Below are 14,361 nucleotides of genomic sequence, written 5' to 3'. Positions count from 1 at the left end.
AGCCCCGTGGTGGGGGGCTCAAAATATGTGCAAGATAAGAGATAAGGCTAAGAATAGCACAAAACATTCAGACTCAGAAAAGCTTGACAGTGAAGCAGGTTGCAGCTGGTCATAAGGTGGTGAGCCTAAAACACACACACATGCTCACACACACACACACTATCCCACTGGCAGTCACAGTCGATAGATGGACCGAGAGATAGATGAAGAGGTAGGAAAATGTAGTGACAGATGGATAGAAAATGTGTGTGGGCAGGGGACAGTCAGCCACAGGGACATGCAGTGAATCTATTGTTTCCTAAAGGTGAGAGAGAGGGAGAATAAGAGAGAAAGGCAGAGAGAATGGAAGACAGAATAAGAGGTCGGGAGAGAGGCTGTGAAACGACATTCCCCAGTGCTGAAAGACACAATACATTCAGCTATCAGCCTCATTGTTAAAACCCTTCCTTTCACAATAGTATTAAAAGAGAGACAGCGGCAAAAGAGACACAGCGCTTTCATTTAACTCCTCAAAAAAGAGAAGACGCACAGAAAATGGAAATTGTGACAGAATTACAGTCACAGAAAATAGCCTCCGCTGAAAATCGATTCACACTTGACAATCAGCCAGATAAGGCAAAAATGGCTGTCATGCTGTATCATTCAGTTGGGAAGAAAAGGATATTTGGTACCATGATGCATCATGGGAGGGAAAAGTGGATCTGTGAGTCTTTCTAAACTATTACATCTTGACAAGCCGTCTCTCCTAAGATGAAATGACACACAGCGCCCCTATTGGGAATGAGATGTAATTTCAGATGCATCAAACAATCAAGAGCTATGCAAAAATACTATAGCATACCGTTTAGTCCATGCTGAATCATGATTAATATTTTTAAATATAGCATGTTACAGTCAATGAGTGACATAAAGGGGGAAAAAATTATTTTGCATCTTGATCCAGATCCATACCAGTGTTATTATTGTCAAATCAAAAATTGTTTTCGCCAACTGAATTAAATCTGAAATAAAATATAAAATTGCCACATAGCAAACTAACTGAATAAAAAACAAACAAACCTAATAAAAATTACAAAAGCACATACTGTAATAAAAGTGACAAAACTTTAACTCAAATTAAAACACTAAAACACTAATGTAGCACTTATGAACTGATGTAGCATACTGTTCGCATAATTTACAATGTATAAGTAATAAGAGTAGTATGCTAATATGCAGTTCTTACTTATTCCAAAAAAAAAAAAAATAAATAGTTTACAGAAAGTGGTTAAGGCTTTAAAAAAATTAATTTGTATTATCATCAATAAATACACAACGTCTGCAGAGATGCAGAAATATATCTGCCTCATTTTGAAGCAATATATATATATATATATATATATTTTAAAAAGCAACTAGATCAGCGGAAATTAGTGTCATCTACCACCATTACAGGTATGTTAGCATATGCATGTTAACATGGGCCTGGGAGTATTTCTAGTTTCTTAAAGTAACTGTACCCGACTCTATTAAACTATAAATTTAATTAACACAGGTAATTACTGATAGAATGCCTTTAGAAGCAAAATCTCAAAGGTTAAGGGTACACTTTTCACAATTACTCCCACTCACCTCAAATAACCCTTAAATAATCATTTCTACTTAATACAATGCTGTCCTGTCAGAAAAAAAAGGGAAAAAAAAGCTATCTGCTTGCTACAGAAAACAAAAGTACTCTGTGTGGGCTGCTGTGTCTCCCCTTAGTGTAGAGTAATTGTGTTTAAATAAGGTGTTCAGGACAGTGTGAGCGGACAGATAAGAGAAAACAGCAGACTGAGCATCTGTCAGACTGCTGATGCTGCACTAGTGTTCTGAACGGTACGGCACGCTGCAACCCCCTTCACCAGGGCTCATTTGCATAAGGCAGACACGGCCAATCAGTAACGGGTATGCAAATGAAAGGAGTCATTGCCTTACACGAGCATAGCAATAGAGTATTTCGCTTTGTCAGAAAATAAAAGTTAAACAAATAAAAGAACCGAATATTATGACAGAAAAATGATTGAATGTTTTCTACCTACTTTTCTCTACAATTTATTTAGGTTTCACTGTGACTGTGAGGCGCATAAGTCTGCACACGAGCAAATGTTTATGTAAATTACAGAAAGCGGAGGCGCGAATAATCAAATGTTCCGCCGCGGATGAAACTGCATTTCTAAGATTGGGTGATTTAGGTGATCCCACAGAAAGGCACGAACTAGTCAAAATCAGCTATGATAACCATCCTCTAAGAGCAAACAAAAATACACATCTAATCAAATGCAAAGTAAACATCGATCCCCGCAGGACACAAAACAATTCCTAATTCATGAAACAGATGTCAATCAGAATAAGAAAACTCAGCTTAGGGAACAGTCTATGCACAATTTTATCATTTGAAGACCTTTTTACCATCTTTCCACCTCCCTCAATGCCTCTACCTCATTCCCTCTTTCAGGCTCTCATTTTGCCCTTCAACAATTTAATCAGAGCCGTAGCTCTGCCAGGTATATTGAGCTATAATTATAGCCTTGCCATCTTATTAGTAGATGAGACTTTGATAATGTGCCCTCGGAGAGAATCCAAATGGTATTGCTTCTGGCCAAACAAGTCATCTATCCAAGCTTAGTGCTAGTATCGCCGGTGTAAAAACGTGACGATTGCGATGGAGATGCCGAATGGAGTTCAGACAGAAATTGCAGAAGACCAACAAGTTCATTAATTCAAGATTTTCTGTTTCCGTCCCACTAATGAGACATTTTCGCACCATGACTCAACCAAGAGCACTTACTCAGCATCCTTGGCGTTCAAATCCAAAATATTGCTTCATTAAATTTGATTCACAAACATTCTGCTAAAACCCCAAGTTATTTTCTTAGTCAGTGCATCAGAATGTTCATTGGCTCAGCTGACATCTTGCTTTTTCTAGTCGAGCCTAGCGCTAGAAAATGACTCACCCAAAACACCTACGTGAAAGAAACAGTGTCTGTCAAGAGCAGTGTTTACCTCACTTGTAACACCTAAATAGCACATAATATTTGCGGTTCTTGTCATACTTATACCTCGGTGAATACTTATTTTTGAGCAGGTGTATTTTGAACATCAACGACGTGTGTTTACCTGAAACGAGAAGTGTTTTATTTCTGCACCACTACTGGAAACAAATGGAACTGCACTCTGTTAGTCTTGACTCTTGTGAATTGTGGTGGAGACAGAAACGGAAGAGAAAAATGGTTGAACAAAGTCATTATCTTTGCTTTCTTTGCACACAAAAAGTATTCATGTAGCTTTATAAATTAAAGGTTGAACTACTGATGTCACATGGACTATTTTAATGATGTCCTTACTACCTTTCTGGGCCATGAACATGTCAGTTGCGTTGCTGTCTATGCAGGGTCAGAAAGCTCTCGGGAATCATCAAAAATATCTTAATTTGTGTTCAGAAGATGAATGAAGATCTTAGGGGTTTGGCATGACATGAGGGTGAGTAATTAATGACAGAATTTAAATTTTTGGGTGAACTATAACTTTAAGTATCCTGACAGCATAGTTTAAATATGTGACTTGGCACAATTCTTTCGATTGGAGAAGATTTCTGTACAGCGTCATGGGAAATGCAGTTTTTCACCACAAAATAAGCCAAAATAATAAAGCAGATGGCTTCAACAAAAGCATATGCAATCGATTAACAACCTTGTATCTCACAAAAGGATGGTCTTTGATGGTTTGTAGGTTATTGTTAAAAACCTATTTCTCTATGGAGAAAATTAACAGGTTTCTACCTCCAGAACCGACATCAAACTCTATGTAACCAATAAGGTACGAGAGGCCGTGCTGCGTCGTGCCTAACAACGCCCTTCTACCGTGATTTATTCACAATACATCAAACCCTCTAAAACCCTATCCCTCCAATAAAACGGTTACCACACAATAAAAAATATTAAAACCATAAAAATATATATGTATTGAAATTGTACTTTTTTGAAGCAAGTTCGTTAAATGCTGTCCTTCCGCTAAAAATAGTTCCTGACAGCAACAGTAAACGTCAAGAGAATGCGGCGAGGTCTCAAAATTAAAGATGAAAGATGCATGCTTCATTAAATAAACAACAAGCATTTAATTTTGCCGTAATACATAAGACACGGAACAGTTTTAATGCTATATTATTGATTGTTTATGTTGCTAAGGGTGTTGCTCAGTGATACACAAAACCGTTGGGTGAAGCGGTCATAGCCATGCTGTATCGTGATTAAAACCAAGGACTATAGAATACCCACTTAAATGACTTTGAGAAAATCAGATTCGAGGAATAGAATTAACCGTTTTATAATATTAATTAATCACTGGTTTTACAGTTCTTTTGGGTGCCACTAGTGGTACATCAATAGTTTACCTTAAAAAAAAGCTATTGGTTATTTCTACAAAGAATACGCATTGAGCAATAATACAGTGACAACAATAATAGGGCATGTTGTGAAACTACATGAAGTAAGTTGTACAAAAAAATAAATATATATATACACACATATATAAACACTAAAACAGTTATCAAATGAAAAAAAAAAAAAAAACACGGTTTGCTCTTCTGTGGTCTGTAGCTAATGGTAACAATGCTGCATTCAGTATATTTATAGAATGGTTGTCAAGCACACAGTTCAGTGTTGCAAAGGATACAAAGAACTTAAAGGGTACTGCAGCAGTCTTCTGTCTTACTGAGAAGGCGTTTGGGTGGTGAGGGTCATTGTTCTTAGTCTACAAAGAGCCGACGTGGGGCAGCTGAAACATAGATTCACCCTCTCCAACTATTAATTACTCAGACAGTCATCCAGTAAGCTCCTTATCACACGCAGCTGCCACCTTCACCAGAGCAGTGCAGCATTAGTATCACTGCTGGATTGTTATCACAACTTCCCTGAGTCCTTCAGTTTGTTTTGTGTGTGTGTGTGTGTGTATATATATATATATATATATATATATATATACACACACACATTATATAAATATATAATGATCAAATATATGGATTTGATCATGCTAGTGGCACAAAAATCATTTACAGCAGCTTTAAAGCTCTTAATTTTTTTTTAATATTCCAGGATGGATTTGGACTTTTTTTTAAGGTTACCTAATGCAGTTCAAGTCATACTCTATATGCAAAATCCAAAATTAATTCAGATCTTGAATATTTGCATTTGCATATCCCATAGCTGCTCATACGAGTTAAAATTTTAGAAAAATAAGTCTTTGGCTTTTGCAAATGCTAGATTCTAACGTGAATAGATTAAATGCATCCAAAATAGTGCCATGTTTATTAAATATTCAAAAGAGCTGTAATAAACCACAGGGACCATAACACAAAATGAGCATTTGCTGTTATGCTTTAACCAGTGTAAAGAGCTGCGATGCAGGAAATACACGGACAGTGCAAAATTAAGCCGCTTGAGATAAATATGCAAATATCCTCCTGGCATATTTAAAATGTAAACATCTTCAGTTAATAATATCACTGCTTCGCCTACCTACATTCTCTCTGTAATCCAAGAGCCCCGTGATGCCTCGAGGACCCACTTTTTTTTTTTCTTTTTTTTTTTATCATTTTTTACTTTCCCAAACTTGTTAAAAATGCATGCTTGCATTCGCATTGTCACTTTATGGCTTTCTTAAATGAGAATCACTTTAGCTTTAACCATATTTAGTTCACTTAAGCTGTGTTTTCTCTCTCTCTCTCGGTGGAAATGTAAATCCTCCGAGTGGCTGATACCCTCCACTCTGATCATTTGCTGAGTGCTGTGCAATTCCCATTTGTTTGCCTTTCAGTGATTGCACATTAATTACTAAAAGAGGCGATTAAACATCTCTTATTACACCAGGCCTCCTAGGCAGTCCAAACGAGCTGAGCCAGCAGAGCTTGAAAGGGCTCCAAACGCTTATTTACATCCTTTACAACAGTGCAAGTAGCCCAAGCCTAAGGTAAAGTTGCTGCTCTGGCTCTAAGGCCAAACATCTTTGACAAGCCAAAGGATCAGTGAGAAAAAGATGACGTGACAATTACAGTAAACTGCATAAGGGTTAATGATGTACAAGTCTGTCCATAATACCTATATAGCAAAACAATATACAGTATACATATATATTTTTTTCTGGACAAAAATATATTTTAAATATATGCTAAATATATAATCTTAATGGTTAAGCTTAATTAAATATATAATTTTGAAATGGAAAATTACTGGTCATATACCAAAATATATTTTGGGGACACAAAAATAAATTTACAATCTTACAGTAATCTACATTTAGGTTTTATTCATTATTTATTTTTGATCAAATGTGTTTACATGTTACAGACAACAGATAGTTTTTTCATGAAATGTGACAGGAATGTATTTTCTTGGATTGAAATGTATGGTGGGCAAAATATATTTGAAATACTTTTAAAAAGTATATACATGATTTATACTTTTAAAATATAGATTCAAAAATATACAAAAATGGCTAAATATATATATTGGTATTACATAAATATATTTTTAAACATATTTAAGGAAATTTATTACAAATATATATGAGTAAAGACAAATATTTTATAACATTTAGTTCCTATAAATAAATTAATGTTAGTTTAATAAAGTTTTGGGAAATATTTATACAATTTTCAAGACATATTTAAAAATAATGAAAATATCATGTGGCATAGCCATCAAATAAAAAGTGTACTGTAAGTGTACACATCATAATCATTATTTTCAAAAACGTTTCTAGATAAATAATAGTTTAATTTATGTATATACATATGTGTGTGTGTGAAATTCATAAATATGCCTTAATCACTTTGACATGGCAAACATAGGCTATAATTAAATGTAATATTTATCACACACACACATAGCATTTACAAAGTTTTCTAAGTAATAGATCTAGAAAAGAAAAAAAAAAACTTTTTGATTGTTGGTCTTAAGGGCTGACAATAAATTGCAGGTTTGAAGTGCAAAGGTGTCCAACATCACCCTCATTCACCCTGGTTTAGAAATAGTCTCTAATTAGTAGTTTTTGCTACCTGAGTAGTGTTCTTTGGTCACCATTAAACTAAATGCTCGCCTATAGTCATAATGTAAGTAGTTTGGCGTGAATTATGACCAAAAATCCATTTACTGTAGTATAAGGAGAACAGTGATTAGCAGTTTAAATGCTGCCAGACATGTGGAGAGCCGAGCCTCGTCCCTGCGGTGATTGATGTTACTCATGCTGCTCTGAATGGCTTCGCTGTCACAGATAAAGGGCCACAGACGAGATCGAAGTGGACAGGCTGCTCTTGTCGTTAGAGAAACTCACCTCAGCCGGTCTGACAGCCTGCCCTCCCGGACAGTCCACAAGTCAGGCCGATGAATGAAAGACACCTTGGCAGGTAGAGATGGGAGTGAATGGATCCCCTCAAGGGAAGGGGATAAAAACAAGAGACGGCACTTTAATATCCAAAGCTGGAAATACGGCTCGAAATGTGCTTAAACTAGAATTAGGGGACATAATGGATTTTACAAAGTGAATAAAAGCCGCTCCATCAATGCCAGGAATGATTTTGTAGCGGAGGAAGAGCTAAAATAAAGGGGGAGTGCTGCCCTCTCGTGCACAGGATATGAAACGCTAAACAAAGCTAGGCTGTCAAGGTCATACGTATTGTTTACAGGCAAAAAAAAAAATAAGACTCTACACACGATATTAAGCCATTTTATCATTTTTTTTAAACGATCAAATGTTTCTTAGTTTTTATTAGATTTTATTCAGTGTGTAACCCACAAAAAATGAGTCCTTCAAAGCGTTAAACCACTATAATGATGGTTATTTTACATGTTATGCTAAATAAAATAATCAGAAAAAAATTCAAATAACAAGTAGCACGTTTAAAGCGAATCTTTTTTTTTTTTACAGGAACAAAGGAAACTATACAGTACATCTGGCAAATATGGAGTTGTTTAGTGTTGTATAAGTAGGAAAAGAAGTCAACATCTTATTTGTTATGATGATGTACACAATGAATATTACACAATTTTCTCACATAGGTTCACAACGAGGCAATTTTTTTTTTCTTTTTTACATTTGAAGCACAATATCTTACAGTTTTTAGCATAATGTCCTCCATTGTTGGCCAAAAAAGGGTAATTCAGTTGATATAAAAATATGAAAAGAAAATGCTTTAAAAAGGAACAATTACATGATAGATATTTGCACATCCCCTGCACCACCGAAGTTAAACAGAAAGGACAACATTTATTTAAACACAAATCAAATGGTAGTGGCATTTGTAATAATTTACACAACACATTATGTATTTTTCAAAATCCGATTATGTACCTTGATTCATTCTGCAAATGGGCCTTAACCAAAACAAGGAAAGGTTTGTAAAGTACACTGAAAGGTAGCGTCTATTTAATGGGATACTTCTGCTGTGACTAACCTTTTTACAATAGATTTCCATCCAATAACTGCCCAAAGAAAATATGGGACTTACTTGACATACAAAGCCCTTATGAATCATATGTCCAGACTACATGCATTAGACTCATTCTCTTAAGAGCACATGCCAATCTTACTTCTGTAACACTGTACTTGCTTAGTTATATTGAATTAATGTCTTATTAAGATAGTATACTACAGTTTTAATTAGATTTTATATGATCAATATATTCTAAATCACATTTCAAGTCAATTTTGGTGTATGCTGCATATTTTATTTCATATTATATATATATATATATATATATATGTGTGTGTGTGTGTGTGTGTGTGTGTGTGTGTGTGTGTGTGTTTTGGTACCTTTTATAAGACAATAAAATATGTAGTTATAGTTACTCTTTCAGTAGTTACAAAAAGGCTAGTAAAAATATGAATCCCTTCATCTATCCATCATTTATCAATCTCTTTGTCCACTAAACCTTTATGGCTATCTTCCCACGTCAAACCTAAACGTTTCATGCCTTTCATGAACAGTTGTGCATTGTGAAACACTTTATTACAGCATAAACTATGGCATTTTTAAAAAAAGAAAAAGCTTATACTATTATTTATATATAAATATATAAATATATATATATATATATATATATATATATATATATATATATATATATATATATATATATATATATAATTTTTTTTTTGCATTGTGACTACAGTAAATACAGTACAGGATGTCGCATCCCTCCAAATGTTTGATGTCTTTTTTTATCATTCATCGTCATCGTTGTTTTTTTACGTAAGCTATACGGAGTGCACGAAAAGAATCGCCTGCAATAATATCCGTTTCTTTAAAAAAATGCATGAATGAGAGCAAAAGACACAGATAGGCATCGATGAAGCAAGGAAAGCCCAAGACGGAAAAAAACACATTTTAGTTTTTTGTTATTAGTAACTTGGGTGTTTAAAACACACATAAAACCACCTGCATTAGATACAACACTTCTTAGTTTGAAAAAGCTTTAAGAAAACACAGTTTTGGCCAGTGAGGCGACCTGTTGGTAGTTGTGGTGATTTACCCTCACTGTAGACGTTGATTAATAACGGGTGCTGCATCTCGCTTAGGCTGGCAGGTGAGTTTGTGGCTTGTGGGTCTGGCCATTCGGCCGAGCATCGTGGTCGGTTGGGGCCGCTGAATCCGAAATTTCAGAGTAGGCGACGATTCTTTTTGGTGGTTCAAACCCTGAAAGATACAACCACATAGCAGATTCTTAAAGGAACAGTGCATCCTCATTTCATCCCAAACCTATTCCAAAATACAGGTCTCAATATGAGAGTGAGTAAAAAAAACTAAAATTAACAACAACAACAGAATTTCATTTTTTTATATATTGCCTTGTATGGACAAGTATTTGATTATATAATTTTTAAAAAGGTCAAAAATAATTATAGTGTAAAATCTTTAATCATTTATTTTATAATTAAGAATTAAATTAATCATTAATTTACAATTATAATTTAATTTATTATTTATTTACTTAATTTAAAAGAGAAATATTAATTAACATTTAAAAAACAATTAAGCTGATTTTTCAGCATAATTACTCCAGTCTTCAGTGTCACATGATTCTTCAGAAATCATTCTTATATGCTGAGTTGGTGCTCAATAAACATTTATTATAATTATCAATATTGAAAAAGTCTGGTATGATTAAAACAACAACAACAACAACAACAAAAACACTTTTATTCAGCAAGGATGCATTACATTAACAATTAAATTAAAGGAAAATTAAAACAATTAAAAGTGATTATATGTTGAAAAAGATTTCTATTTCAAATGAATGATGGTTTTTAAAATTTATATTTATAAAAAAAAAATCCTCTATCAGGGACTACACAAAAATATTAAGCAGCAAAAATTGTTTCCAGCACTGATTATTAATTAATTAATTAACCATTATTAATTGAGCACCAACAATAATCCTTTAACTGAGCTCCAAATCAGCATATTTTAATGATTTCCTAAAGGATCCGGACACTGACGACTATATATATATATATATATATATATATATATATATATATATATATAGATATTATATATATATACCATGTAGGTAGTGTATCCAATTATTGTTTTTTATAATTTTCCAATAAATTTAAAATATTTTTTATTTATAATCAGTTCATGTGGCTGTGTATATGGCTAATAATCTAAAACACCACAGTACCCTGGTAAATTACTGTGTCTGCTCAACATCAGAAAGGACTCCAATTCAGCAGATGGTCTCCAGGTGACACTGGTTCTGTAAGACATTTTCAAAAGTAAATGTCATTTTCTTTTAAGATAACGCCACAGAGACAATCCAGATGAGTAAAGGTTGGTTGTTGATTCTTTGAGGACAATAACAAGATGTGAAGGAAATGAGGTCACAATACCAGAGATGTGTGAGGAGTCATCGGAGGGTTAGTCACGCTGGAGGAACTGTATACAGAAACAGAGCTTGCCTTTACCGTGTCATTCCACTGATGTGGAAGGTCCTCTGGCTCTGGAGGGTAGGACATCCAAGACGGGCTTCGGTAGGAGGACGGTGGAGACAGGACGAAGTAGTCCGAGTAGCCGGGCCGGTTGGCAGATATGGCATATACTGCTGTCATTGGGTTTCCTGTAAACATTGGAATGCAGATACAAATGTTTTCTGACATCTTTGGAAACCAAAAATCTCCAAAATTGATTCAAAATGTGGTCTCATAATAATCTTTACCAAAACACACTGACCTGAGTAGCTTGTCATAGACTCGTCGACAGTGACAGCAGGGAAAGGAGCTCGGTTGATTGGCAGGTAGGGGGTGCCATTGTGCTGACTCATCTCTGAGGCCTCAGAGACCCTAGGCTTCAGGCTGGTGTCTGGTGTGGAGCTACAAGAAGAGATGAAGCAGTCTTGTTATAATGTGATCAAACCACCAGGGGGCAACGCTGGCCAGCATCGCCTCAGAGCCGCATAAAACACCTCAATGCAGTCAGCAGCACTGACACCATGCAAAGCACCTTTAATGCATGCCAGCCACAGCATCTCAGAGGAAAAAACTCATTTAAATATACATGAGGCTCCTCTCAATAACACTGGCAATGTGATGTTGTAATGCTATGTGTTATGACACTGTCAGAAGGGGGAAAAATGTGCAAAAATCCTTGTAGTTAGGACACTAGCGTAAATGTTCATAAACATCAGCTGGAAATGTATTTCTACCAAATCTACCTCTAAAGCGCAAAATGACAATTAATGATCATCAGAGAAACTGATAAAGCGAAAATTAATTAAAAAGGTTAAATCAATAGATATAATTAAAAAAAAAGTCAATCAATATATCATAATTATTCACATTTTATTCACAATTATTATTTATATATATTTAAAATTTTAGATAAACAAGCAAACTAAATATTTTACTAATTACTAAATTAAAAATATTGCTGAATAAATATAGAAAATAATTCTTTTAATTCCTCATTACAATATGACTAATAAATGCATTTTTAATTTGTTCAAATTGAGGATCAATGATTCTTAATTTATCTACATGCTAAATGTTCATTTTTCTTAATTGATTAGTTCCTTTCTAAATTTGATTTATCATTTTTTTCTCCAAATGATCACCGACACATTTGGCCTGCCATAAAAGGATACATATATCATGTACCTTTTAGGTAGATATGATACGAAAACACGCTAAACACAACAAAACAAAATGTACAAAAATCCAAATATGAGTATGAATGTGTATTTTAAGGTCTCTCTCACCATTTTAGAGAAGTATATAATTAATATAAAATACTCCATAAAATGATAAATCTATATAATTAAAATACGAAAAATTATTTTGTGGGCCAAATGAAAAATTATTTTGCACCAATGTGTGCAAATGATATATATATATATAATTTATAATATAAAACAAAAATAAAAATAAAATATATACAAAAATAAAAATAAAATATATATTTAAATGTAGTTATATGATATATATATATATAATTTATAATATAAAACAAAAATAAAAATAAAATATATATTTAAATGTAGTTATATATTTTTAAATAAATGTTATGCTTGATTTTGTAGCATGTACTTAATGCTATCAATATATAATATAATATAATATAATATAATATAATATAATATAAAAAAAAAAAAAAAAAAACAATACAACACAGAAATAAAATATGTTTTAGTTTAGTTTTTTTTTTTTATAAAATTTTATGCTTGATTTTGTAGCATGCACTTAAACAATGCTATCAATATAATATAATATTATATAATAAAATATAATATAATGCAAGATCCAAATATGAGTATAAATGTGTATTTTGAGGTTTCTCTCACCATCTAAGTGAAGTACCAGGTGGGGCTCCACCTCTTGGAGGGATGAGGGGTGGCGGGGAACCCAAACCCATATCAGGCAGCTGGGTAAACCTGAACCCCTGCAGAGCCAAGCACAATCACCAGTGAACCTTCAAAATACTTATATGGTGACATATATCAACATATCACCCTATATGCCCAAAATACAAAGAATCGATCTGCAAACATGAGTGGCGTTGAAGACTGGCACTCACTGGTTTGGGGAGGCTACACTGGTGCATATCCGGCCCAAAGGAGGAGCCGCGCTGTAGAGCTCCACTGGGGTGGTTCATAGTCCCAGGTGCACTGGTAACTCCGTCCAGGTAAGGACTACCATGGTTGGGGTTGTACGGACTGTGAGGGTGGTGGTGATGGTGGTGGTGGTGGTTGCTCGAAGTTGGCTCAGCAGAGGCCAAACCAAAGGCGTTGTCCAAGAGGAGGTGCATCTGCTGCCTCACTTCATCGATCGAGGGCTGCGAGCTCAGGGTGGATGAGTCGGAGTGGCCTTTGACCTGGTGACCACCGCCGAAACCCAAGGAACTCAGAAGGCGGTCCACATCTGTCTCTTCAAATGGCTCGGGCTCACCCTGAGGTGGGTTCAGTGATGAGACATCAAATAACTAGTTAAATAATCTACTCATTTCTTGTTAAAACTTTTCAGGTTGAGATGTTTCAAAGTGCTGAACTTTCCATTCATTTCCAGTTTTAATTAAGATTTTTAAAAACTTTTTTTTTTGATACTTTTGTAGGTCAACTGCATTGCAAATACTCTGAAAATTCAACACTTCAAAAGCTCAGCACAATCACAGCTATTATCCAGTATCACATTTCCAATCTAAAGCTATGAAACAAAATATTATATTAATTACTAATATAGAAAAAAAATAACATCTTTCACTTAAACATCAAATGAAAATACACTTAAACATCACCTAACAATTTTAAAAAAACTAATCAACCAATTATAAAAAAATTTCCAATTATATTAAGAAAAAAATAAATCAATATACTAATTGAAAAAAAAAAAAAAGATAATTACATTTATAAATAAATAATTAACATGTCAATAAAGTATTTGCTATTTGTTAAAAATGTTTAACATATTTCAAAAATATTTTATTCATAAAAATGTAGATAAATATGCAAATAAAAGCTAAATATTTTACCAGTTACTACCACAGAAATTATAGTGATAAAAATAAAAACAATGAAAATTATATTTTTATATATATAATTTTTTTTTGGTTTATAAATGTTTTCTATTGCTATTTCTTTTGCCACATGATTATTTACAGTCAGATATTTATATTTGCATCCAAAATAAAAGTTTGTTTACATAATATAGGTGTGTGTGTGTACTGTGTATACTGTGTGTATACTGAAAATATATATATTATGTTTAATATTACATTCAATGACATTCTGCTGTTTCATGATGACGTGGACAAAATTCAGGGTTGGAGCACCGGCTACCATCATCTCAAGC

The 14,361-nt window shown here is 33.9% G+C and overlaps 1 protein-coding gene across 4 annotated transcripts in view; it reads right to left on the bottom strand.

Moving 5' to 3' along the window:
- Nucleotides 1-7,734: 7,734 nt before the first annotated feature.
- Nucleotides 7,735-14,361, bottom strand: part of kiaa1549la (KIAA1549-like a) — a 47,686-nt gene continuing 41,059 nt past the window's right edge. For 3 of the 4 annotated variants that reach the window (XM_042752647.1, XM_042752649.1, XM_042752646.1), the window contains 6 exons: nucleotides 13,091-13,462; nucleotides 12,858-12,955; nucleotides 11,252-11,391; nucleotides 10,981-11,138; nucleotides 10,704-10,778; nucleotides 7,735-9,712 (listed from right to left, as the gene is read on the bottom strand). In XM_042752647.1, coding sequence (XP_042608581.1) covers nucleotides 10,749-10,778; nucleotides 10,981-11,138; nucleotides 11,252-11,391; nucleotides 12,858-12,955; nucleotides 13,091-13,462 — 798 coding nt within the window. In that variant the 3' untranslated portion in view covers nucleotides 7,735-9,712; nucleotides 10,704-10,748. The remainder of the gene's footprint in view (nucleotides 9,713-10,703; nucleotides 10,779-10,980; nucleotides 11,139-11,251; nucleotides 11,392-12,857; nucleotides 12,956-13,090; nucleotides 13,463-14,361) is intronic. The other variant, XM_042752648.1, reaches the window with a different exon arrangement.

The sequence above is a fragment of the Cyprinus carpio genome, chromosome B25 (genome assembly GCF_018340385.1).
Source record: "Cyprinus carpio isolate SPL01 chromosome B25, ASM1834038v1, whole genome shotgun sequence".
In the NCBI taxonomy this organism is placed as follows: domain Eukaryota; kingdom Metazoa; phylum Chordata; class Actinopteri; order Cypriniformes; family Cyprinidae; genus Cyprinus; species Cyprinus carpio.
The sequence above is the reverse complement of the archived record's forward strand: the minus strand, read 5'-3'. Positions and strand labels throughout refer to the sequence as shown.